Source organism: Erinaceus europaeus, chromosome 8 (assembly GCF_950295315.1).
Source record: "Erinaceus europaeus chromosome 8, mEriEur2.1, whole genome shotgun sequence".
NCBI lineage: Eukaryota > Metazoa > Chordata > Mammalia > Eulipotyphla > Erinaceidae > Erinaceus > Erinaceus europaeus.
In genome coordinates this window covers 68,990,844-69,018,054 of record NC_080169.1, presented here as the reverse complement: position 1 = coordinate 69,018,054, position 27,211 = coordinate 68,990,844, and the positions used below count along the sequence as shown (strand labels likewise).

The 27,211-nt window shown below is 36.3% G+C and overlaps 2 protein-coding genes across 10 annotated transcripts in view; one reads left to right on the top strand and one right to left on the bottom strand.

Annotated features, from left to right (window-relative positions):
* MAGI2 (membrane associated guanylate kinase, WW and PDZ domain containing 2) overlaps positions 1 to 27,211 on the bottom strand; it is a 1,693,309-nt gene that overhangs the window by 1,050,908 nt on the left and 615,190 nt on the right. The window lies entirely within an intron of this gene.
* LOC103124044 (guanine nucleotide-binding protein G(I)/G(S)/G(O) subunit gamma-5-like) lies at positions 7,818 to 8,142 on the top strand. Its single transcript, XM_060195709.1, has one exon. It carries the CDS (start codon positions 7,923 to 7,925, stop codon positions 8,127 to 8,129), a length of 207 nt encoding a protein of 68 aa, XP_060051692.1. The 5' UTR covers positions 7,818 to 7,922; the 3' UTR covers positions 8,130 to 8,142.

Here is a 27,211-nt window from a genome sequence, read left to right as displayed (position 1 = left end):
TTTATACATTTGCATATGTACATGAGAAAGAGAAAGACAGAGTGAATGAGAGAGTGAGTGTTTGCATTTATATAGACTGGTTTGAGTCATGTGTGTCACCCCTTTACTTCCTTTTCATGCCTAAACCATCTTGCACCTGTATGATTACTATAAAGGTCTAAGATGTTCCTTTACTGTCAAATTCCTGTTCCCATTAACCAATGCAAGCAAAATCTTAGATTATCTAAACAGACATGTAATATATATGTAATTTTTATTACTTAATAGAATTATTCATATAGGTGTACAGATTATACCTGTTACAGTGTTCATAGTAAAATATAGCTGCTTGAAAACATCAAAAGAGAAACATTTGTAGAGTGATTGTAAAATAATATACAAGTCAGTTTGGGAATATAATCATGATAATATATCAAAGACTGAGTGACTTAAACAATAGAAATTACTTTTCCTCAAAGTTCTGAAGGCTTAAATTCCAAGGTGAAGAAGTCAGAAGGTTTAGTTTCTTCCATAAACCAAACATGGCTATAAGAGAATAAATGTGTTTCATACCTTTTTCCTTGAATTGTTTTCCTGAGGCTATCTTGTTCTTACATGTGCGGGAGTAACCCTATCTCTTTCTGTGTTCAAATTTCCTCACCTCCTGATAGATTCAAAGCCCTTCATCCCACGTACTGTTTTAGGTCATGAAGATAGAACGGAAACAATTATCATGTTCATGGAATGTTCATTTCAAAGCAGAAAATAGACAATCACAACAAAATGTACATGTAGTTCCATAATAGGTTGCTAAGTCTGAGAAAGAGAAAGCACAGCAAATAGTGGAAAATGAAGTGCTATTTTAGAAACAAAATATGTGAAAAATATATATGTTACCAAAAAGGGAGTACAAACTAAATAAGCACATTGGGTTTACAACCCATTTTAGTCTGATAGAAAATATTAGCGAAATTTCTTAAAAATTAAAATTGATATCTGAAATTTTCATATACATCATATGCTTATTTTTAATATATGAAACCACTATATATTGCTAAGGGGCCAGGCGGTAGCGCAGCGGGCTAAGCACACATGGTGCTCAGCACAAGGACCGGCATAAGGATCCTGGTTTGAGCCCCTGGAACCCTACATACAGGGGGTCGCTTCACAAGTCGTGAAGCAGGTCTGCAGGTGTCTATCTCTCCCCCTCTCTGTCTTCCCATCTTCTCTTGATTTCTGTCATATCCAACAACAACAACAATAATAATAACAATGATAAAGAACCAGGGCAACAAAAAAAGGGGGGGATTAGTCTCCAGGAGCAGTGAATTCATGGTGCAGGAACTGAGCCCCAGCAGTAACCCTGGAGGCAAAAAAAAATATATATATATATATATATTTTTTAATATATATAAATATATATATATATTTTTTTCTATTGGCAGCCTACAATTATTTTGTTTGTCTTATTCATTTTTGGGGAGAAGTTTGGCTATATTATAGAAGAAATAAATAATAATTTTCCTTGTCTTTGTACCTCAAGTACTGTAAGGTCACATCAATTTTGTTATTACATTGTTTATTTCTGAATTTTTTTTTTTGTACTTTTCTTCTAAAACTGGATTTTTCTTGTGTGGGTGGTATTTTCTTTTTCTTGCCTTCCTTGTTTTTTCTTAGTCTATCTCCAACAGTTTTGTTTAACAGTTTTAAAAGACATTTTCCAAAGTTTCACAGACATATGCTCAACATATATAATTAACTCTTTTCCAGTAGGAAAATACAATGACAATATAACGGTAGGTATACACTACTAAAAAGTTTTTTTTTCCTCCTACTGCTTTTTTTCTTGAAAAGACACTATGTCTAAAGTACTCAGTGAACATGAACAAAAACAATTGAATCAGAGAACTTGAGTTATTTTGCTAAGTTTTCCTTTAACTTTGTGAATCAAATCACTATGAGTACACGAAATATTCAAGTGTGTGAAAAGTCAGAAACACTTGGATGTTAGAATTATTTGCAAAATGGAGTTATTTCCAGTTACTATTAAATGTAGGCATTACTCATATAATTTAAAACATTTAACTTACTATACTCAAAATGGAAAAAAACACATAAATATCAAGACAGTCACAATTCCTTTTTGTGGGACTCAGAAGAGCAGATTATAGGTGATGACTCAAACAAAAATTGTAGTTTAGGAGTTAAGTTGTGTGAAAACTTTAAAAGATTAATCATCACAGTAAATGACTATATAAAACAAATATCTAGATAGCTTAAAATATTTTTTCTAATTGAATTATTTTTTCTAAATGACTAGTGTCACATGAGAAGAATAATTTAATTGGGATAAAACATAGTGTGAGTTGCTAGCCTTGAGAAATTAATTTAAAATACGCTACTACCTATTTTAGTAGCAAGGAAACATTTTTAAGGGACATAAGATAAGTATAGTAAAGGAGATAAAATAGGAGGATATAAACTATTAGATATCAAAAGAAAAGCTATTGTTCATGGCTTCTAAAATGGAAGGTAAAACTTTCAGCAATATTTAACAATTTTCAAAAATGTAACACAGGAAAGTTAACAGAACAACTTTTCCTAAATAATGCTCCCAGAGGGATAGAGAGTGGGAAAGCTATCAGGGGAGGGGGTGGGATATGGAGATTGGGTGGTGGGAATTGTGTGGAGTTGTACCCCTCCTACCCTATGGATTTGTTAATTTATCCTTTCTTAAATAAAAATAATAATAATAATAATAATTATCGAGATTACTGGTCTTATCCTCTTTTCTTGTATTTTACTATTTTTTTATTATTTTTAATTTTTAACTTTATTTTTGGATAGAGACTGCCAGAAATTGAGAGGAAATGGGGAATTTTTCCATTTTCCAATGATAGTATTAATCCAAATAACTAAGTTCTACCATGTATTGCCATATAAGGTATAGGCATTTGGTTATTGATAAACCCACTGAAATAAAGATTAAAAAGTAGGATGTCTACTGAGCATTCATAGTGCTGTTGGGGATGACTTGAAATTATAGTAATAAAAGCAAATAACTGAATTACAAATGAAAACTACAACTAAAAGGAATATTAATGAGCTAGAGGAGAGTTAACACAAATCCATCATGCATTTCCATTCCTTCATATTTATTTTATCTGCTAAACTGAAAGCTCTTTTATCTAGCTAGCTAGATACCTGAAAAATAATGCATGTACATATTGGTCAAATTTTATCTCCCTTAGTCAGTAAAACCAGGAAACGATCCGCTGAAGAAACAAATCTGTTACCTGTAAAAAGCAGATGGAGTTGCTTGGGAGACACCCAATTTATAAATGTGTAACAAAAAGAATGAATAGAGAAATTGACAGGTTTTAGCATGTCATTCCTGATAGCAAAGAAAAAGGCATAGGCATGGATTTTAAAGGCGGCGTTTTAGAGTTAGTAGAAGGGAGAAGTGAAAAAAATATAGCAACAATAAGGAGAAAGTAGAGACTTTAGGGAGAACCATTTCTGCTAGAAGTATGTTTGTTGGCAAATCTAATGCTTGATTAGAAGCAATGCCCTACAATACCTAAAAAGGCAATAGCACATGGAATTATGGAGATGAGGAGCTGAAAATGGAGAGCAGGTTCCATGGAATTTGGGCACAAACACATTGCCATGTGTGGACCCAGACTGGAGTCTAGCCCCACCACACTGAAGAAAGCTTTGGTGCTGTGGTTTCTTTCATGCTATCTCCTTCTTAAAAAAAAAAAAAAGTAACTTTTTTTTTCAAATGTTCTATACTACTTAAAATAATTATTAATATCATAAATAATACTTATGATCTCTTTCTTGCTTAATGCTTGTTGTTGGGGCTTTTCAGCTCTGGGGCAACTTTTTTAGATAGAAAAGAAAGACAAGAGACAGAAAGGCATAATAGACAGGGAAAACCATTACAATATTGAAACTCTACCAGTACTTTAGGACTAATCTTCAGTCTGGGGCATGTACATGGTAAAACAGGTGCCCTCCTAGGTGAGCTGTCTGACCAACTGAAAAAACTTATAACTTCACCTTATTTACAGATATAAATTGCTGTCAACAGAAGACGTATACTTATAGTCTAAAACTGTAATTATTTTTTTCTTGAAAAGGTGCTGGTTATTTGGACAGCTTAGATTTTTTTCTCTATTTGGCTAAATTAGAAACACAATGAAGCAAAAGCCACAGATCTTGACTTTCTCCTTATCTTAGCCTCATTGCTTTCTAATAAGAAGCCATCAAAATATGGCAATAGAGGAAGAAATTAGTATTGACATATATTGTTTCTTTCTGTAACCATTGTATCAGCAGAAGCCTGTACTTTTAATAGATGGGTTGGTAACTAATTCCTACAACACAACAATCGATATCATATTTAGACACAAGATAAATTTCCAGTCTGATGGACCTGAACTCCATTTATTCATTTCCACCCCCAACTTATTTTGAGAAAGCAAAAACAAAAACAAACAAAAAATGGAACATCCAGAAATCAGGCAATAGTGTTTAACATCACAAAATCAGTTCGTTGGAAAGTTGGGACCTATTTAACTCAGTGTTTTCCTTGTATGACATTCTACCTTAACATTAAGGCACACTGTTCATTTTTTTTTTCAGACAAATAAATATATTCCTGCTAAAATGATCATAAAAATGTCAACTATTGAAAAGATTTATCTCATTGTCTAGGATTCAATTAAAAATGAATTAATATTTGAGCTAGTAAAGAGGTAGGCAGATGCAAGGTCCAATTTCTAACTAAATGGGCAATTCAAACTGGTTGCTTAACTGGAAATTTATCTTGTGTCTCAAAATGGTATTGATTATTGTGTACCAGGAATTAGTTACCATTCTAGAAAATGACAAAAACATCATTAAATACATTTATCAGTAGAAATATCTGTACTTATTTGTATTAAAATAATTAAGTTGAAAAATAAATATGATAGGTCCCAAGCAAAAAAGTTATTACTAATACATGAAAAATGTTATATTTAAATAGCTTTTTGGTTTTGTAAATTACTTCTCCTTTCTTTTAATTTGTATTAATTCATCTTAGCTCCCTAATCAATATTTCTCTGTCAATAAGTACACATCAGGGGGCAGGTGATAGCACATCTAATTGAGTACACATTTTACAATCCACAAGGACCCAGTTTCCAGCCCTCAATCTCCACCTGCATGAGGGAAGCTGTGCAAGTGGTGAAGCAGTGATGCAGGTGTCTTTCTCCTCTTTAAGCTCCCCTCCTCAATTTCTCTGTCTCTATTCAAAATAAATAAATATTAAAAAAACAAAATAATTAAAAATAAATATACATTGGTAATAACTCAATGTACAAAGCAAAAATAGAAGCACGCTTTAAGATACTACATAACTCATAAAGATATCTTGCCTGGATAATGAGCCTGCTTTTTCATGCATGCAACGTAGACTTAAGTCTAGCCCCCACTGCACTGGAAGATGATACAGTACTGTACAATACCGAGGTATCTTTCCCTCTCTCCTCTCTTTGTATCTGAAAAGAGCAATCCAGAGCTGTGAAGCCCCTGTGGAGAGAGAGAGAAAGAGAGAGAGAGAGAGAGAGAGAGACTAGCAGTAGAGGTAAAAAGATAATAATATTAAAGGGGCCGGGCAGTAGCGAAGCGGGTTAAGCACATATGGTGAATCCTGGTTCAAGCCCCCAGCTCCCCACCTGCAGGGGGGTCGCTTCATGGGAGGTGAAGCAGATCTGCAGGTGTCTTTCTCTCTCCCTGTCTGTCTCCCCTCCCTCAATTTTTCTCTGTCCCTATCTAGCAACAACAATGGCAACAATAAAAATAACAACAACAACAAGGGCAACAAAAATGGGAAAACGAGCAGTGGATTCGTAGTGCATGCTCTGAGCCCCAGAAATAACCCTGGAGGCAATAAATAAATAAATATTAAAAACCTTTAACAATTGAATAGTGTAGTAATTAAGTCATGTGTAAAATAATAATGAATTCTTGCTGAGCTGAAACATATTTTATCATAGTTTCCCATTCATTTACTCATTTAATTAGTCACATGAATCACATGGGATAAACATTATTATTTCTGTTTTAGAGCTGAAACAAATTATGTAAGTGATTGACTCAAATAGCAAGGTCAGGATATAGCCTCAGTCTTGAAATTCAAAATCTTTGCAAAAAACTCTTCGCCATGCCCTTGGTCTGCTGAACAAGCATAGTTTGCCTTATTAATTCTGTTTTTATGTTTTTGCACAATATTTCAAGTTTCAAAATAGTCTTTTCTTTCAAGGAAGATATCTTTAATTAAACACAGCCTGATCTACCTTCTTGCCATGATATATGCACTCAATATGTGTTGCTTGAGTAAATTAATTTTCATTGACTGACACGCTGTTTATAAATTTTCCTATGTCATGTATATTCATTTAGAGACATCAGAAAATCTCCACTTTTTTTTTTTTTTAAATCAGGAAATGGCCCAGGCAGTGAGTATATCCCATGGACCCATCTGAAACATTTATAGAACATTCATCACTGTTATTGTCACAGGTGCTAAGCAAGTCACTGGCTGGAGCTGGTGGCTGGGGCTGGGGTTTGAGAATCACAGTGGATTCAAACTGGACAGCAGTCTCTTGGTGAGGACGAAGGGGGCAGGATGCCAAAAGTGTAGGTGGGTACAAAAGTGTAGGGACCTTGGCTTAGCCTTGGAGCCTTTGCTCTTGGAGAGTGAGGAAGAGGTGGGGAGTGGGGGTTGCATGGCATGTGTGCTGACTGCAGAAGGCCAGAGAGAAAGTGATTCAAGCCTGGACAGCCTGTGGCTTCACTGCAGACAGCCCCAGGATCCACAGTCTAGACCGGGTTGGCAGTGGCAGTGGCAAGTGAGGCTTTCCAGCAGAGGCCGCTACTCTCACAAGGCCCACAACTCTGGCCCCTTGCTATCAAGTGTGTGACAAGCAGGACTGGACTAGGGGAGCCCTGTGATTCCCTGCAGCTCCAGAATGCTGCTTCCCCTCATATCTCCTCCCCTTCCCTTTACACTCTACTGTCCTCTTTCCCCATCCCCTCCTTTTCTTTCTTTATCCCTCCCTCCCTTCTTTCTCACCTTCCTCCCTTCCATTTCCATCCTCCCTTCCTTCCATTTCATTCCTCCCTTCCTTCCTTTCATTTCCTTCCTTCCTTCCTTCCTTCCTTCCTTCCTTCCTTCCTTCCTTCCTTCCTCCCTTCCTCCCTCCCTCCCTCCCTCCCTCCCTTCCTTCCTTCCTTCCATCCACTTTTCCTTCCAGTTCCTTCTTTCTTTCCTTCCATCCTCCCTTCCTCCCTTCCTTCCATTTCCTTCCTCCTTTCCTTCCTTCCTTCCTTTTTTCTTTCTTGAAGGTTTAATGGTTTACAGTCAAAAGAAAATACAGTAGTTTGTACATGTGTAAAATTTCTCAGTTTTTCACATAACAATTCAACCTCCTCTAGATCCTTCTCCATCATGTTTTTGATGCCTCAAGCCATCAAAATTTTCAACTTTTATTCTGGAATACACAGCCAAAATAATTGTCCATTATGGTGATTGCAATATCAAGATTATCAGGAGACAAGTCCACTGATTAATCTTCATGTTGTTCATCTGGTAATTAATTTATATTAAAAATAAATTAACCAGGTTACAGAACTTTTAAAACATTAAAATGAAAGGCAACACCAGAAAATAATTGTATTTCTTTGTAAAATGTAAATATTTTTCTAGTTTTAGTGGCATGTTGTTTAATATCTTAAATGAAAAGAATGTATATAGAGGGATAAAGAAAGAATAGGGAGAGTCACCCCCGCCCTCCCCCCACCATCACCCCGTCCCGCCTGCTGGTCCCGCCGACCCACGCGCGACCTAGTGACCCGCGGACCGACGAACCGGTTCGGTTCTCGCCTGCGCCATGTCTGGCTCCTCCAGTGTCGCGGCTATGAGGAAGGTGGTTCAGCAGCTCCGGCTGGAAGCCGGGCTGAACAGCGTGAAGGTTTCCCAAGCAGCTGCAGACTTAAAACAGTTCTGTCTGCAGAATGCTCAGCATGACCCCTTGCTGACTGGAGTGTCTTCAAGTACGAATCCCTTCAGACCTCAGAAAGTCTGTTCCTTTTTGTAGTAAAACACATCTTTGGAAGAAGGTTTTCTGATCCTACTTTTCATGACCCAGTCAATATTCAAAAGAGGAGCTAAATTGGAAGTCTCTATAGCTTATCCCTATAACACGTGCCATACTATGTAAACTTCTGTCAGTTCTTAACATCTACCTCTCTGAATTTTCATGGACTTCTATTTCACAAGGGTAATTATTTTATATAGACTGGTGGCAGACACAATAAAATACTTAGTATAAAAAAAAGAAAAAAGAAAAAGAAATAATAGGGAGCCTTCCAGTGGAGGGGATGGGATACAGGACTCTGGTGGTAGGAACTGTATGGAATTAGCCCACAATCCTTCTTAGCCCACAATCTTGTCAATCATTATTAAATCACTAATAAAAAAAGAAAATAATGCATATAACAAATATTATCAATGAATTCAAATTATCAAAGAGGTTCCAAATAGTTTCATAGAATTGAATTTCACAACTTCAAGAACATTTACTTTTCTACTACTGCTTTCATATTTCTTACAAATATGCATGTGTGCCACAATTCAATTGAAAACATCTTTGTTGGCTCCAGTTATTTTAATTCATTCAAATTTAGCTGAATTTTATATCCCTTAAAGTCTTAGTAAGGTTAAATAAAATAAATTATTTTTACAGATAATAACATTTTTTCAAATGACCACATAGTTTATATTAAATAATGCATAAATACAGAAAGTAATATAAAGGCAACTTACACATAGACAGATTTAGTACTTTTCTGTTTGTAGGCAAGACAGATTAAAAAAAAAAGTTTTCAGATACTTATTTACAAATTCTCCTTTTAATTTCTTTATTGGAGGATTAACTGTTTGCAGTTGACAGTAAAATAAAAGTTTGTACATTCATAACATTTCCCAGTTTCCCACATAATAATTCATACCCCACTAATTCCTCCTCTGCCATCATGATCCAGGACCTGAACCATCCACCCAAACCCAGAGTCTTTTAATTTGCTGCCATACACTAACTCCAGTCCAAGTTGTACTTGATGGTTTCCCTTCTAGTCTTATTTTTCAACTTCTGTCTGTGAATAAGATCATCCCATATTCATCCTTCTCTTTCTGACTTATCTCATTTAACATGATTGCTTCAAACCCCATCCAAATGGGATGAAGAAGATGAAATCACCATATTTATTTATTTATTTTTACTAAATTAGAGCTGAGAAGTGCTTAATAGGTGAATAGTATTCCATTGTGTATATATGGGGGTTCCAGGAACATGGAGGACTGAGAAGTTGCTAGTGGCTTGAGCTCTGATCACATCTTCTGGAAACGGTAGGATTTTCTGCCTTTAGTAGGCCAGTCAATAAGGGGTCCTAGCGGTGACACCAAGGAGGTGATTATAACTTAATTTGGGTTAAGAATTAGAGTAGAAAAAAAGGGAACAAACAATTTTTTTCCTTTTAATTATTAAGCACACACCCCCCCACCCCCATCCCTGGGGACCAGCTCCTAGCAGAATCCCCTGCTGAGCTTCTGTCTTTACCAAATTCCTGTCCCACCAGGGAGTATCATTCATTCTAAGTCTATACCCTTCTGAAACCTCTGGCCTTTTTTCTTTCTAAGTAGCCAAAACCCCCCACCTCACCCCGCATAGCTAATTAAATAATTAAAAATTAATTAATTAATTAAAAACTCTTTCCTTTCACTGCTCTTTTATGACTGTTCTTTTTCTTATCTTTTTCTTTTTTCTCTCTCTCTTTCTTTTTTTATTCTTTTTCTCATTCTTGTAATCCTTTCTTCCTTAATCCTACAGCTCCCAAAGCCACAGGCCCCAGACCCCACACCACCAAACAGTGTGCTTTTTTGAATTCACTGATACACATTTGGGAATTATTTTGGGGAAGAATTCTGACTCAGAGTGGACTCTCTATGTGTGTATCTCTGCTCTAGTTCCCTTTCCCCTCTTGTTACCCCTAGAATATACAGTGGATAGTAGATTTGCATAACTGTCTATTCTTGCTATCCCTTCCTTTTTTTTTTTCTCTCTTTCTTCTTCACTGGGATTTGGTTACTATTCTTTCACGGACTGGAGAAATTGTTTGGCTAACTGGTAGTGATTAAACTGCTTCAATACTTGCTTCAGTTGCTACTGTAATTCCTGAGGTTGGTGAGTGCAATTGTCATAAAGGTATTTAGTACAGTGTTGCTTGTGCTCAAGACACAACAACTGAAGAACAACAGAGCATAAAAAAAGAAACACATAAATCGAAAAAATGGGTAGATCAAAAACAAATAAAACTGCTACTCCAATGAATGAAGACAAGAGCCCAGAAGAAACTACAAATCAGCCAGAAGTAACCATAGATAAGAAAAGCATGCAAGCAGTAATAAACTTATTAATCACAGAAATGAAAACAACACTGGAGGAAAGGAATGGCAGTATTAGGGAAACAACAGTTGAGACCCCCAAGGAAAATACTGATTATATTGAGGCAATTAGAGAACTGAAAGCTGAAATAGCTGTAATGAAGAAAGAAGCTGAGGCAAGGGAAAACAGACTAACAGAAGCAGAAAACAGAATTAGTCAGACAGAGGATGAGTTAGAGAAAACTAAGAAAGAGGTGAAAAAGCTTAAAAAGAGATTGAGAGACACTGTAAACAACAACAGAGACATATGGGATGATCTCAAAAGAAGTAACATTCGCATAATTGGCCTGCCAGAGGAAGAAAGAGAGGAAGAGGAAGCAAACATTCTAGAGGAAATAATAGAAGAAAACTTCCCAGACCTGAATAACAGAAAGGACATCAAGATTCAAGAGGCCCAGAGAGTACCAAACAGAATCAACCCAGATCTGAAGACACCAAGACACATCATAGTCACAATGAAGAGAAGTAAGGATAAAGAAAGGATCCTAAAGGCTGCAAGAGAGAAACAAAAAGTCACATACAAGGGAAAACCCATAAGATTATCTGCAGACTTCTCCATTCAAACTCTAAAAGCCAGAAGAGAATGGCAAGATATCTATCGAGCCCTGAATGAAAAAGGGTTTCAACCAAGGATAATATATCCTGCTAGACTTTCATTCAAACTAGATGGAGGGATCAAAACCTTCTTAGACAAACAACAGTTAAAGGAGGCAACCATCACCAAACCGGCCCTGAAAGAGGTTCTAAAAGACCTCTTATAAACAAGAACATCACTACAATACTGGCAATATATCAGAGCAAACAAAAAAAAATTTTTTTTTTGAACAATGGCACTACAATACATTAAATCCATAATAGCAATAAATGTCAATGGCTTAAACTCATCCATCAAAAGGCACAGAGTTGGGGGATGGATCAGAAAATCATAATCCAACCATATGCTGCTTGCAAGAATCCCATCTGTCACAACAAGATAAATACAGACTTAAAGTGAAAGGATGGAAAACTATCATACAGGATAACGGACCACAAAAAAGGGTAGGAACAGCCATTCTCATCTCAGACACGATAGATTTTAAATTAAATAAAGTAATAAAAGATAGGCAAGGACATTACATAATGATTAGAGGATCAATCAGCCAAGAAGACTTAACAATCATTAACATTAATTCTCAACACTTTAAATTAAGGAACTAAATTATCCAAGGTCTCTGTAAATGGCCCTACTTACGAGAAGCAGCAATAACCCTGGAAACTCAAGGGTTTGACCATAAATAAAGTCTAACAAAGTTTTTTTTTTTAATATTTCATTTTATTTATTTATTTTGGATAGAAACATAAAGAAATTGAGAGGGGGGAAGAGAAAGAGAGAGACAAAGATATACAGACAGCACTGCTTCACTTTTTGTGAAGTTTCCCCTTAAAGGCAGGGCTGGAAACTTGAATCTGGGTCCTAGTTCACTATGACATTCTGTTCTACAGGGTGCACTGTCACCCAGCACCCTTACCAAAGTTTTTTCTCTATTATACCTTTCATTCCCTAGAGAAAGAGATGACTATCAACACTGCACTAGGTAAAACCAAATGACCACTATCCTTCGAACATAATAAGAATGTAGTAGTTTAATATTTGAATTTTACAAATCTAATTAATAAATTATCTACTAAAATTATTTTGACTCCTTAGGGTCAGACTGAGTCTCCCTTGTCAAGATTCATTTCCATTTTTGAGACAGGAACAATAGTAATTCTATTATTTAATAAATTGTGGAGAAGAGGAGGTCAGATCTAAATCCATAAAAAGACCATTAATATCCCCTCTTAGTTTAAACCTTTAATGATCTAAAGATATTTTTCTTGTTCTTAAAGCATCCTAAAGTATTGCTGAAAAAAATCTCCCAAGGATTTAAATACTGTGAGAGAAAGGTAAGAATAAAACTTTAAATGATGAAAAATAAAATATAAGGGTAACTGCTATCAATTTATCACTATGAGAAATCAGTGTGGATATCTGAAGAACAATATCATACTAATGAAAAACGACAAATAAAATGAATGAGATAATCTTTCCTGTTACTAAGTACATGCTGTAAATATTATTCCTAGAGTTCAATGCTGACCTGGCTCAGCATTTAATTTTAATTTTTCACATTACAGTGGGTGTTACATATACACAAGGAAAGACTATTGTGGTAAAATGTTTTGGTTAACAATAATTAATCAGGTCAGAGAAGAGAGTAACTTTATTTGAAGGTGCACAGAGGGCAATGAAGAAAACAAAACATTGAGATTATAAAAAAGCAACACAAAATGGCAAAATAACTCCTAACAAGATAAACTTTTAGATAAAATCTAGTGTTATGAATATATGAAATCTCTGTAAATTTTTAACAGCACATCTTATTTAATATTCAACACTTTTTAGGCTGAGAACAACCAGGAAGCAATGATACTTAAGACAATTTGCTATTTTGACAAGGTACCACTATATATTTACATTTGCAATGTTACAGTCCATTGGACATGGGGAACAAACGTCAATCAGATGACAAAAAAAGTTTAAACAAAGAACATGTGCTCCATTAACCATACAGCCTGAAGGAAAAATAAGAGTAAAGAAAGGAAACCAGTTCTCGTGACAAGCTGTGAACAAACAACACTGTTTCAAATGGGACAGAATTTATTTGTAACTTCCAACTCATTTTTTAGGCTTAATACACTGTACTTTATAATATGCTCTTTATCTGTTACCATCAAGCCAGATATGTGGGTGTCTCACAGTCCTTATGGGAAATATAGAATGCAAATATTGAATCTATCTTCATATATAGTTGACTGTACTCTGTTGGTTATTAATTTATCAACTTTAAATCTTAAAGGTAACAGTGCTTTAGATAAGGCTTATATTGTGAGAGTAACATTGATGTTACCAGGAAAACATGGTAGAAAGCACTTGACCTATATACTAAAAAGATTCAGTTTGTGTTTTGAAAAACTTCGAGACATACAATTAATTTTCCCCCTCTCATATTAATTAACTAGTGATTTATATGACTACACTTTACTAGGAGTGTACATAAACACCATTCCCACCACCAAAAGACTGTGACCCATCCCTCCCACCCACTCCCAACCCCCACTGGCCCAGGAAGCTGCATGTCTACCCCTCACCACAGGGTTTTTACTTTGGTGCCCTAAGAGAAGATGCAGGAATAAAATAATTTTATATGCAACTTTCATTAAGAATTGCTAAATGAAAATAAATAAAATTAAGATATCTCATAATTTATATATTTTATTCATTTATTGAGTAGTTAATATATGCCAATTCTAGATGTGTTAGGGACTCAGATATAATTCAAATATAGGGCTCCGTTTTGTAAAGATTATAGTCTAATGGATTTCCGGTGCACATAAATAAACACCATGTAAGCAAAATGGTCAGTTTTACAAGTACCGGTAAAATTAAAGTTCTGGAGGGAGAGAGGTTACTCATTATTAATATGAGCTGATTTTACAGCATGAGTCTTAATTCATACAATTTGTCAAAACTATTACTGGCTTTAGTCTTTGTCAGTCTAACTACTGAATTGAGCCCATATTAAGACAAAATATGCTAAATATATTACTGATCAGGGAATTCTACCGTATCAGGGATGATCTGAGGGACAGGCATTACATGTTCTTTTTCAGTTGAATATAAATTTAAAATATTGCAAGTATTTGTGGTCTATATCTGCATACATCAGAAAACCAATATCCTCAGAAAAATCTGATTACTCTATCTGAAACAGCATCTTATATGAATCTTTAACCACATCTTCACATTGTTCTTTAGACTACATAAATTATTTCTCATGCTTAGCTATTTTTTTTAATAACTACCTTCCTCAGGAAAATCTAAACTCTTTGAGGGATATGATATTATCTAGTTCACTGTTATGCTATCAGAATCTGGCATATGGTAAGCATTCAATATGTTTTACCAAAGTATCCAATATTTTTTTCACTTTACTAGTAAAGCATGCTTGTGTTACAAGATTCCAGAACACCAGTACTTAAAAGGATGCCATCCAGGCAACTCCGTTGAATTCTTTAGCTTTTAATATCTTGTATGAGATCTTAGCTCACAAAGATATTAAAGGCCTGACATCTCAATCTCAACTCAGTTGGAAAACTCTAATCAGTTAAATGACATCCCAAGTTTAATATGTCAGGAAGTTTTTATTTGTCACCAGGGACGACTTTAGTTTTGTCCAATTTGGCTAATGTAATTAATTACTATAAATGCTGTTGTTCTAGCCCCAAGCCCTTCAAGATTCTTTTCATTTTTTACCCTTTAGATCAGATCCACCAGCTGCCCACCTATATATTCACATAATTTTATTTTTCATTCTCTACGTTAGCTTCATTAGATGATTTCTTCCCAGCTGCTTACTATATGTATATTTACAGACGAAAAAACGGCAGCTCAGAGAGATCTAAGGCCCAAGATCTATAGGTCCAAGATTTTTTAAAAAATATTTATTTATTTATTTCCTTTTGTTGCCCTTGTTGCTTTATTGTCATAGTTATTATTGTTGTCGTCGTTGCTGGATAGGACAGAGAGAAATGGAGAAACGAGGGAAAGACAGAGAGGGGGAGAGAAAGATAGACACCTGCAGACCTGCTTCACCGCCTGTGAAACAATTCCCCAACAGGTGGGGAGGCGGAGGCTGGAACCAGATCCTTACACCTGTCCTTGCATTTTGTGCCACCTGCGCTTAATACCGCTGCACTACTGCCCAACGCCCCCAAGATTATATAGATAGTAATAGGTGGAGCAAAATGAAAGTGCAAGTTCAGAGTTCTTCTTTTTTAACTTCTACTGTTATATAATGTTTATGTGCTTAAAAAATGTAAGGGCTTTGTTTATTAATGAAAAGTAGAAGACCACAGATCTAGGTTTTGAGACTTTGTTACGAAGTGAACCACCTGGAATGGATTTAGGGAATTCTATGAAAGAAAGGTCTCACCCGAGTAATGAAACTGAAGGGTTGACGTTCCATGACTGACTTCTCTGGACACAGTCTGAATTGAAGCATGCTGAGGTGGTACTCTTTGTATTGATTAGGTTGCGATTGGCGGATGCAATATCATTTGGTATGAATTGACAGAAGTATGTAGGAAAGTGAGCCCCACACTAGAGGTTCCAGGACTGGGGGAAATAAAAGCTCTATAAAAGAAGTGGGAGGTTCCTGCTGTCTTAGGGTTTAAGAAGACAATAGATAGTTATTGCTATAACACATTATGTGGCAGTTGGGTTAACATGGAAGATCCCTTCGTTAAGATTTGCTGTATCATACACAACATCACCATAATTTATGTCCTTTGACATTATTTGTGTATAGCTGTGCCACTGGTTGCTTCTGTTCTCCCTGGTTTAAGCTTTTAAGAGAGTCAGCGTAACAAAGACTCAGACTATGGTCTGTGCATTGAAAAGTTTGATACATTCAATCAAATTTCCCCTCTCATATTAATTAAATAATGATTCTTTTGACTACAAGTTAATAGGAGTGTACATAAACACCATTCCCATCACCAAAAGACTATGTCCCATGCCATCCTGAGCCCCGCCCTCCCCCCACACCCAGCCCAGGGTTTTTACTGAATTTTGGGTGCCCTACTCCAAATTCAGTCAAATCCTGTTTTGAGTTTCCCTTTCTGTTCTTTCTCAACTTCTGTTTTTGAGTGGGATCATCCCATACTCATCTTTATCTTTCTGACTTAGCTCACTTAACATAATTCCTTCTAGCTCCATCCAAGATAGGTTAGAGAAGGCGGGTTCATTGTTCTTAATAGGTGTATAGTATTCCCTTGTGTATATATACCACAACTTTCTCAGCCACTCATGGGTCCCATGAGATGGAACATATTTAGGGCGAAATATATACCTGAAAGTAAAAGTACACAATAGTCTTCAGTGAGTCAGCATACCACCTCACTTAACTTCTATTACACTTCCCTGTCTCACTCCAATGCTAACCTTAACAAAGCAAGAACTGCAAAAGCTGAATAAGGGCAAGAGACTGACATACTTTAACAATGACCTTTTAGTCACTATTAGGCCACCCCATTAGCTGGGGTTCTATTCAGGGAGTCTTGAGATTCCCAAACAGACCTGATGGGCCTAGACCTTGAATAAATCCCTCTCTCCATTTTTACTGGTCATCTCTATCAGGAACAACATAATAGACCCCTTTGTGGGCCCCCATAGAACCTTGCCCTTAGCTTGGATCAACAACGGTAGAGAATGTTCCATTCTCTGAAGGGAGACTGGACAACATACTCTATGCTACACCTGAGGAAGATGGATCCTGATTTTGGGGCAGCTTGAGTCATTCCTTCTTATGACCACAGAATGTGAGCTCAGATCTATAGGGATGCAGAGGTCACATAGACTCCTAAGCTGAGTATGGGCTCCAGATCAGAACAAATTTCTGGGGTTTACAGTCAATGTTTATACACCTTTCCAATATTTGGAAGCTTCTCTCTTCTCTGATCTAGCTTTCTGGTCCTTTTGCCAGCCATGACATCATCTTCCCAGATATTAACTAGGATCCACCTGCATATCAGATTTCAAGCTCAGGGAAACAAACAAACAAACAAAAAACTAGTACAGTCACAGGCCCTTTGGAATATAACTAAAATATGTCTACTAGCTATCTACAAAATGGAGGACCCCCCCAACTCTTCATCTGCACTATTCCGGCTTTTAGGTTCATGATTGATCAATAATTTGGCTTTGTATATTAACTCTCTTTTCAGCCACCAGGTTCCAGATGCTAGCATGATGTGACCAGACTTCCCTGGACAGACAACCCCACCAGTGTGCTGTGCATTGGAGCTCGTTTCCCCAGAACCCTTACCCACTAGGGAAAGACAGAGACAGGCTGGGAGTATGGATTGACCTGTCAAAGCCCATGTTCAGCAGGGAAGCAATTACAGAAGCCAGACCTTCAGCCTTCTGCATTCCACGGTGATCTTGGGTCCATAATTCCAGAGGGTTAAAGAATAGGAAAGTTATCAGGGGAGGGGATGGGTACAGAGGTCTAGTGGCGGGTATTGTGTGAAGTTGTACCCCTCCTATCCTATGGTTTTGTCAATGTTTCATTTTTATAAATAAAAAATGACACAAAAAAAGATGTACCTGAGTGGGGGGCATGGGGGATTGGAGGATTGGGTGGTTGGCACAGCAAACTCCTAAGCTGAATGTGGGCCCCAGATCAGATCACATCAAATTAATGGGGTTTATAGTCAACAATATTTATTTACGTTTCCGATATTTGGGAGCTACTTTCTTCCCTGATCTAGCTTTCTGGTCCTTTTGCTAGCCATGACATCGTCTCCCCATACAATAACTTGGATCAACCTGCATATCAGATTTCAGGCTCAGGGAAAGCAAAACAAACAAAAAACTAGTATCACCACAGGACCTTTGGAATATAACTAAAATATGTCTACTAGCTATCTACAAAATGGAGACACCCACCCCCCAACTCTTCATCTGCACTATTACAGCCTTTAGGTCCATGATTAGTCAACAATTTGTTTTGCTTTGTATGCTAACTCTCTTTTCAACCACCAGGTTCCAGATGCTAGAATGATGCTGAACAGACTTCCCTGGACTGACAACACCACCAAATGTGTCTTGTAGCTCTGCTTCCCCAGAGCCTTGCCCCACTAGGTAAAGAGAGAGGCAGGCTGTGAGTATGGATCCACTTGTCAAAGCCCATGTTCATCTGGGAAGCAATTACAGAAGCCTGACCTTCCACCTTCTGCATCCTATAATGACCTTGGGACCATACTCCCAGTTGAACCCTGGGTCCACGCTCCCAGAGGGATAGAGAATGGAAAAGCTATCAGGGGAGGGGATGGGATATGAACATTGGGTGGTGGGAATTGTGTGGAGTTGTACCCCTCATACCCTATGGTTTTGTTAATTTATCCCTTCTTAAAGAAAAAATAAATTAAAAAAAAAGAATAGGAAAGCTATCAGGGGAGAGGTTGGGATACAGAGTTCTGGTTGTGGGAATTGAGTTGTACCCTTCTTATCCTATGGTTTTGTCATTTTTTCATTTTTATAAAAAGAAATGTATTAACAATTTGAGACTACAGTTAAAATTTTTAAAAAGACAGTATATATTTATGGAACTATCAAAATTAAGGAAGGATATTCTCTTACATTAAGTTTTCTTTAAGAGAATCATCAAACCTACCAATTAACATCTAACTAAATGTTGTGACTTAAAGGCCATTTCTTGTATACCCAGAGATACATAATCTTAGCTATATATTCATCTTTCTTTTTTCATAATTTATTGGGGGGGGTTAATGGGTTATTGCACAGTTGTTGACACATATGTAATATCTTTCATCTCCCAGTGATAGGTGTCTTGGTGTATGTCAGGCCCTCCCCTACTCAAACTACATCCGTTAACCCCATTATAAACCAAGAACCTAGTGACTCTCCATCCCATCCATTCCTTCCTTCCTTCCTAGAGTCATTTGCTTTGGTGCAATACACCAAACACAGTTCAAGATTCACTTTATGCTTTCCCTTACATCTGAAACATGTAAAGGGAAATTAAAAACAACCATGAGATGCAACTTTACACCTATGAGAATGTTATACGTCAGAAAAGACAGAAACACCAACTTTTGGAAAGGCTGTTGGGAAAAAGGAACTCTCTGCCTTGCTAATGGTCCAACCACAGTGGAAAATAATCTAAAGATACATTACAATATTAGAAATAGACCTACCCTCTGACTTGGCAGTTCTTATCTTGGGATATACACAAAAGAAATATTTTCATCTTCAATGTGACTAGATTGTCTCATTCTTATTTCCTCACAAATTTGAGAATATTTTTCCCTGGATAGTAGTAGTAGTTTTATAAGCTCTCAAAAACCATGTTCTGGGAATTATTAAAGCTGAATGTTCTGTTAAGTTAGTCCACAATTCTGTCTTACTGTGTAAAATAACCTAGTGCTGTCAATTATGCCATCTATCTCAAATAGGACCCAAAGCACCTATCAATTTAATATTTTCTCACTGACAAATAATGAAGATTTTAAGTTAATAGGATCAATCCTACAAAAGACATACTGGGTAAGTTAAATTTGAATTAATTTTTGGTTTCCTATTAAAACTATTTTATTTTTGTTTTAATGAAAAATAGACCAAAGCACTGCTCAGCTCTGGTTTATGGTGGTACTGGGATTGTACTGGGACTTCTGAGCCCCAAGCATGAGTCTTTTGCATAACCATTATCCTATATCCTATCTCCCCAGCCAAAAGCAAGTTCTTTTTTCTCATTTTTTGAAAAATACCATTTTACTTTGTTTTTAAACAAGGAAGAATTATAATATGTTTCTTATTGTCCAATAGGAGATATTGTGCACCTATTGTGAAATTTAAAATTGATTTTAATATCTACTTTATCATCTCCTCATAGTTAAGTCTAAAAACGCAACCAAATAGCTTTATAATCTATTATTATTTTTGTAGATGGCAAGAAAGGAATATATTGGTACTAGAAGTTATAATAAAAATAGTAGCTAATTATTTTTATTTGTTTGTAAATGATTTCCCAATGATATCTTCTTACTACTTTCACTTACATTCCATTAATCAATTTAACAAACAAATGGTAAACAATCATAAATAACATGTTTTATGCTCAGGACCCAGGGATTTATCACTTGGATATTGTAATATTTTGCTTTGTGCTTCTCTCCATTTTTTCTCCAAGGGGTTTTTGTTAGCAATAAAGTGTCTTCAGAAACTCAAAAGAAGGTACTTTATGTTATATGTAAAATACATATAGTTATGAGACATAAGATGAAACAGACAGGGTGAAATTACCACTTAGTTTGTAAAAGAGAATATCTCCAGTGCAATTGCAAGCCCCTGAACTGGGCAGTCTTGCACCTGGATAAGTATATCTATTACAGTGCACAAGGGCCTGGATTCAAGCTCCCAGTCTCCAGTTGTGTGTGGGGGGGAAGCTTCACAAGCGGTAAAGCAGGACTGCAGGTCTCTCACTCTCTATCCTCCTTCCCTCTAAATTTCTTTGTCCTATCAAATGAAATAAAGTTTAAAAGAAAATTGAAAAAACAGTTGCAAACCCCTGCATATTCTCCTGTGGCTACTGTCAAGACTGTTTTCTATTTTTCCATGACCTTTTATATTTTATTAATATCTATATATCTTACTATATGTAAATATATTATTTAATGATATATACATATATATAATATTTTTATTTTTGAGTTTTATGAAACTTATATTACAGTGCACACCTTTTATATGGTAATTTTCAATAAATACAATGTCCGAGATTCATCCAGTTTGGAGCCTTTAGTTAAAAGTTCATTCTCTTGTCTGTTTGTAGTCCTTTGCTATGACAAACAATGCAGTTATAAACATTCTTGTGCATGGCACAGGTAGATCTATACAAATTCATGCACTGCCTACTATCTCTGCATTTTTAATGAAATAAGATAATTTCCACATTGTTTATAAAAAAACCCACAGGATTTATGAGTGCAAATTCTTATTATTGTATATCTGTACAGTTTTATTGCATAGCTATAAACATTCATTTAGCGAGATAGGAGAAAAGGGGGAGGGAGAGAGAAGAAGGAGAAAAAGGAGGAGAAGGAGAAGAGTACTGCTAAGCTTGGTTGCTAGGAAATTGAACTGGGACCTCCTAGGTGTCAGGCATACAAGCCTGGTATACTGCAGTTGTATTAAATCTCCAGGTCTATGTTGTCTATAAGTCTTAAGAATACTGCCAATACAATTAGGGTAAAATGTTTACATTATTTTAACTTTATTTGAATTCTTCTTATTACTAATATAGTTGAGCATCGTTTCATAGCTATGCTGCCCTACTGTTTTCTTTCAATCAATTGTGTTCATTTCTTTGCCTATATTTGATATAACTGGTTCTTTTTATTATATTCTTAATTTTTTAGTATAATGAATGCAGCTTTATCAGCTATGTGTGTGACAAATATACTTTCCAATTTTCTTGCTTTTCTTATGAATAAGAGGTCTTAAATTTGATATCTCAGCATTGTTAATATACACCTTTATGGACATTGCTGTGTCTTGTTTGTCCCTATATATACTAAGATAATTTTATATGTCTTTTCTAAGATGTTTTAAGATCATATTTCATAAGAATTTGATTTTATTATAATTGATGTTTTCATATGGTATATAAAGAGATTTTCCCCATATGCAGTCACTTGCTTTAACACTATTAAACAATCTATACTTTTCAAACTAATCTTCAAAGCCATTATATCAAATATTACATTTTCTCATTTGTGCAATAAAGTTTTCCAATTTATTCTCATAGAGATCAGAGACTCTAAATAGATGGGGCCATGCTTACCCAAGCCTTTCAATGCAATTTTAGATGTGTAACAAGCACTTAGCTGTAATTTCAGGAAGGGATAATGAGGAGAGAGTTCAATGGCTCTGCTTAAGAAATTAAAGGCATGCAGTTTTGAAGGGATTGCAATTTGGAAAGATATGAACATTGACTTGAATTCACTGACAGTCTACAGTAACAGAAGAGATATGGTCAAAAGAGATTTCCTCTGGTAGTAAGACTGGTGGACTTTTAGAATAGTGTGGTATAACATTACATTCAAAGTTGCTGCTTGAATTATTTGTTCAGCTTTAGAAATCTACAGTAAATTTCAGAAACACATCAGTGTGTTAGAATTTGCATATTTTCCAGTGAAAAACAAAGCAACACAAGGGAAAAAGATAATCACTTCAGATGGGTAGAGGCAATACAAGTTTTAAGAATTCAACAGAAACAGAACTTTGTCCCAAGACTTAATGAAGGAAATGTAAGTTGCTTTTGTGGAAACATCAGAGGAAAGAGTAGTGGCTGATGTAGAATTTTTCCTCCTATCTAGGTTTAGATCATTAAGCTCATATCCATTCAGGATTGCATCTGGCCTCCACTGCATTGAAAAGCTTTGGTGTTGATTTTTCTCCTATGGATATATCTAAGAGGAACAGACACCTATCCAAAAAGATCTATGCATACTTATGTTTATAGCAGCACAGTTTGCAGTAGCCTCAATTTGGAAGTAACTCAAATGCACAAGGTCAGATGAGTGGCTAAGAAAGTTGTGGTACACATACACAATAAAATACTATATAGTTATTAAAAATGATGCAGTCACCTCTTTTGCAATATCCTGGTTAGAACATGAAGGTAACATGTTGAGTGAAATAATTCAGAAAGAGAAAGAAAAAAACCAAATATTCCCACTCATAAAGATAAAAGATAAAGATAAAAGGACAACTGGGGGAAATATATGAAACTTGAACTGGGTGTGGTGTGTTATACCAAAGTAAAGGACTTTGGGAGAGGAGGAGAAAGGGTGGGACAAGGGGACCATTGGGATCTTGGTATGTGATGGAGGAAGGAGCACTAGATTGGTGGAAAAAGTGTCTCCTAGACATCTAAACAGCTATCATGGGGAGATGGGTTACACTCATGTGCCATTAACTATACCGTAAACCATTAACATTAAAAAAGAAAAAGAAAGAAAAACTTTGGTGGTGTTGTGGCTTCTCTCTCCCTCTCCCTCTCCTCCTCCCTTTCTCTCTCTCATTTTCTCTCCTTGCCTCTATCTAAAGAAAGGTGGTAGAGTGAGTGAGAGAACTGTAATAGGAAGTAGGTGAGGAGGGTATCTAAATCTAAGCAGAAACTATTTCATTATGACCTTCATATTGACTCACTGCAGACTATTGTGTGCTTTTGCTTTCAGACATATATTTTTCCCTAATTTATGGATAAATGTGAATATATGCTCTATCTCAGAGGACCCGGTATATATCTAGGTTTGGGGGATTTGTTAGGAAGTAAACCACCTGGAATGGAATTAGAGAATCCTATGAAAGGAAAGGTCTCACCCGAGTAAAGAGACTGAAGGGTTGACATTCCATCCCTGACATCTCTAGACAGTCTGAAGTGAAGCATGCTAAGGCAGTACTAGTTGCATTGATTAGGGTTGGGATCAGCAGATGCAATATTATTTGGTATGAATTGAGAGAAGTATGCAGGAAGTAAGCCCTACTCTAGAGGTTCCAGGACTGGGGAAATATAGGCTCTATAGAGGAAGTGGGAGGTTCCTGCTGTCTTAGGGTTTAAGAAGACAATAAATAGATAGCTATTGCTATACTAACATTATTTGGCAATTGGGTTAACTTTGATATATCCCTTTATTAGGATTTGCTGTATCACACACAACATCACCATAATTTCTGTCCTTTGACATTATTTGTATATAGCTGTGACACTGGTTGCTTCTGTTCTCTCTGGTCTAAGGTTTTAAGAGTGTCAACATATCAAAGACTCAGGCTATGTATTAAAAAGACTCATTCTGTGTTTAAATATTTTGATACATTCAATCAATTTTTCCCCTCTCATATTAATTAGTGATTTATATGACTACAAGTTAATAGAAGTGTACATAAACATCATTCTCACCACCAAAAGACTGTGTCCCATCCCATCCTGAGACCCCTCACCCCACCCCACCCCATGAAGCTGAACATCCACCCTCAGTCCAACCCAGGGTTTTTACTTGGGTGCCGTACTCCAAATTCAGTTAAATCCTGTTTTGAGTTTCCCTTTCTGTTCTTCTTTCTCAACTTCTGTTTTTGAGTGGGATCATCTCATACTCACCTTTATCTTTCTGACTTAGCTCACTTAACATAATTCCTTCTAGCTCCATCCAGTATGAGTCAGAGAATGTGGGTTCATTATTCTTAATAGTGCCATAGTATTCCATTGTGTATATACACCACAGCTTTCTCAGCCACTCACTTGTTGTTGGGCACCTGGTTATCAAAGCAAGGACTGCAAAAGCTAAAAAAGGGCTAGAGACTGGTATAATTTAAGAATGACTCTTCAGTCACTATCAGGCCACCCCATCAGCTAGGGTTCTATTCAGGGAGTCTTGAGATTCCCAAACAGACATGATGGGCCTAGACCTTGATAAATCCCTCTCTCCATTTTTACTGGTCATCTCTATCAGGAACAACATAATGGACCCCTTTGTGGGCCCCCATAGGACCTTGCCCTCAGCCTGCATCAACAACGGTAGAGAATGTTCCATTCTCTGAAGGGAGACTGTACAACATACTCTATGCTACACCTGAGGAAGATGGGTCCTTATATTGGGGCAGCTTGAAACATTTCTACTTATGACCATGGAATGTGAGCTCACATTTCTAGGGATGCAGAGTTCACATAGGTTCCTAAGCTGAATATGGGCCCCAGATCAGATCACATCAAATCTGTGGGGTTTATAGTCAACAATATTTATATACCTTTCCCATATTTGGGAGCTACTCTCTTCCCTCATCCAGCTTTCTGGTCCTTTTGCCAGCCATGACATCATCTCTCCAGACAATAACTTGGATCCACCTGAATATCAGATTTCTGGGTCAGGGAAAAAAACAAAACAAACAAATAAAAAAACTAGTATAGCCACAGACCTTTTGGAATATAACTAAAATATGTCTACTAGCTATCTACAAAATGGAGACACCCACCCCCCAACTCTTCATCTGCACTATTCCAGCCTTTAGGTCCATGATGGTCAACAATTTGTTTGGCTTTGTATGCTAACTCTCTTTTCAACCACCAGGTTCCAGATGCTAGAATGATGCTGAACAGACTTCCCTGGACTGACACCACCACCAATGTGTGTTGGAGCTCTGTTTTCCCAGAGCCCTGCCCCACTAGGTAACGAGTGAGACAGACTGGGAGTATGGATCCACCTGTCAACGCCCATGTTCAGTGAGGAAACAATTACAGAAGCTAGACCTTCAAACTTCTGCATTCCACAATGACCTTGGGTCCATACTCCCAGAGGGTTAAAGAATAAGAAAGCTATCAGGGGAGGGGATGGGATATGGAGTTCTGGTGGTGGGAATAGTGTGGAGTTGTACCCCTCTTATCCTATGGCTTTTGTCAATGCTAACTTTTTATAAATAAAAATAAAAATAAAAAGACACCATAAGGTACATAATAATAATAATAATAATAATAATAATAATAATAATAATAGTGGTGTAGTGGACTTTGTTTTGATAGGAGCAACCAAATTCATTTTCTTCTTGATTAGAGCTGACACTTGACACTTATGCCATGGCAGGCATTCATATAAACATTATAGATCCAGAAGTAAGAGCATGAATATGCTATATATTCTTTTTTATATTTATTTATTTATTTATTCCCTTTTGTTGCCCTTGTTGTTTTATTGTTGTAGTTATTATTGTTGTCGTTGTTGGATAGGACAGAGAGAAATGGAGTGAGGAGGGGAAGACAGAGAGGGAGAGAGAAAGACAGACACCTGCAGACCTGCTTCACCATTTGTGAATCGACTCCCCTGCAGGTGGGGAGCCGGGGGCTCGAACCGGGATCCTTACACCAGTCCTTGCACTTTGCGCCACCTGTGTTTAATTTTGTTTCACTACCGCCCAACTCCCTATGCTATATATTCTTAATCTGAGCTTTTCATACAGGTTCAAGATCCATTTGCACAGTGTAGAAAAGCAAGATGGAAGTTTGGGAAGCGCACAGACTTAAGAGTCAATTTGTCCTAGAATTGAAAACATGTGCATGAACAAATTATTTAATTTCCCAGTATCTAGACTTTCTCCTACATGAAAAAGGAAACTGAGGTATTTCAAGCAGAGGATCCTTTTGAGTGAGAAGAATGCATAAATTCTTAAATCTGTTACTTAGTAGATTCTCAGTAAAAATATGTATCTTGCCCTATAATTTATCTTATCTCTTTTTGTACTGAATTGCCAATGGTTCACTTTAATTTTATTCATGAATTTGTGACAATTTTAAAAGTGCTGGTCAGGTTCCTCTTTCTGTAGGTAGATGAAATTTTATTTATTTACCTTAAATATTTATTTTTTGAAAGAGAGCACCATGCATTAATATGTGGTGCCAAGGACTGAATCCCAGACTTCATGCATGTAAAGCATATATTCTACCTAGTCACTTTACTGGCCATCGATTTTATTTTATATATACTAATCTCAAACCTCAGTCCTATCTGTTCTGGATAAAGTAGAGGAACAGAAAGGCTGAATGCTGCTGGGAGAATACAATTGCCTGCAATGACCAGGTAGCTGAATGAATCCAGCTCAGCTTTACTACAATTGAATTATCTTTCACATTTTTATATCTATATAAATCATTTGTGAAATACAAAATGACTAAAGCACATTATCTAGCAGAAAAATCTGTTGAATGAAGCAAGTTAAATTACTTATGAAAATTAAATGTTTAACTATCCTCAAATATCAAATATCCCTCATATTCTTTCTGCATATGAACACATGCAGGGAAAGCAAAAGTGAACTATCTAGAGACATCATGTCATGCTTTTGAACTTCTGAACTATATTCTTTAGCATAAATTAATGAATTTAATTTATTATCAATATTTATAATATGATAAATTACCAGATATATTGTCATTGTAACTTACCAGATATATTGTCATTTTCTTTCTAATTCATGCCACTAACATCCTAAGCTTCAATATAATACTTTTTAAATTGATTATA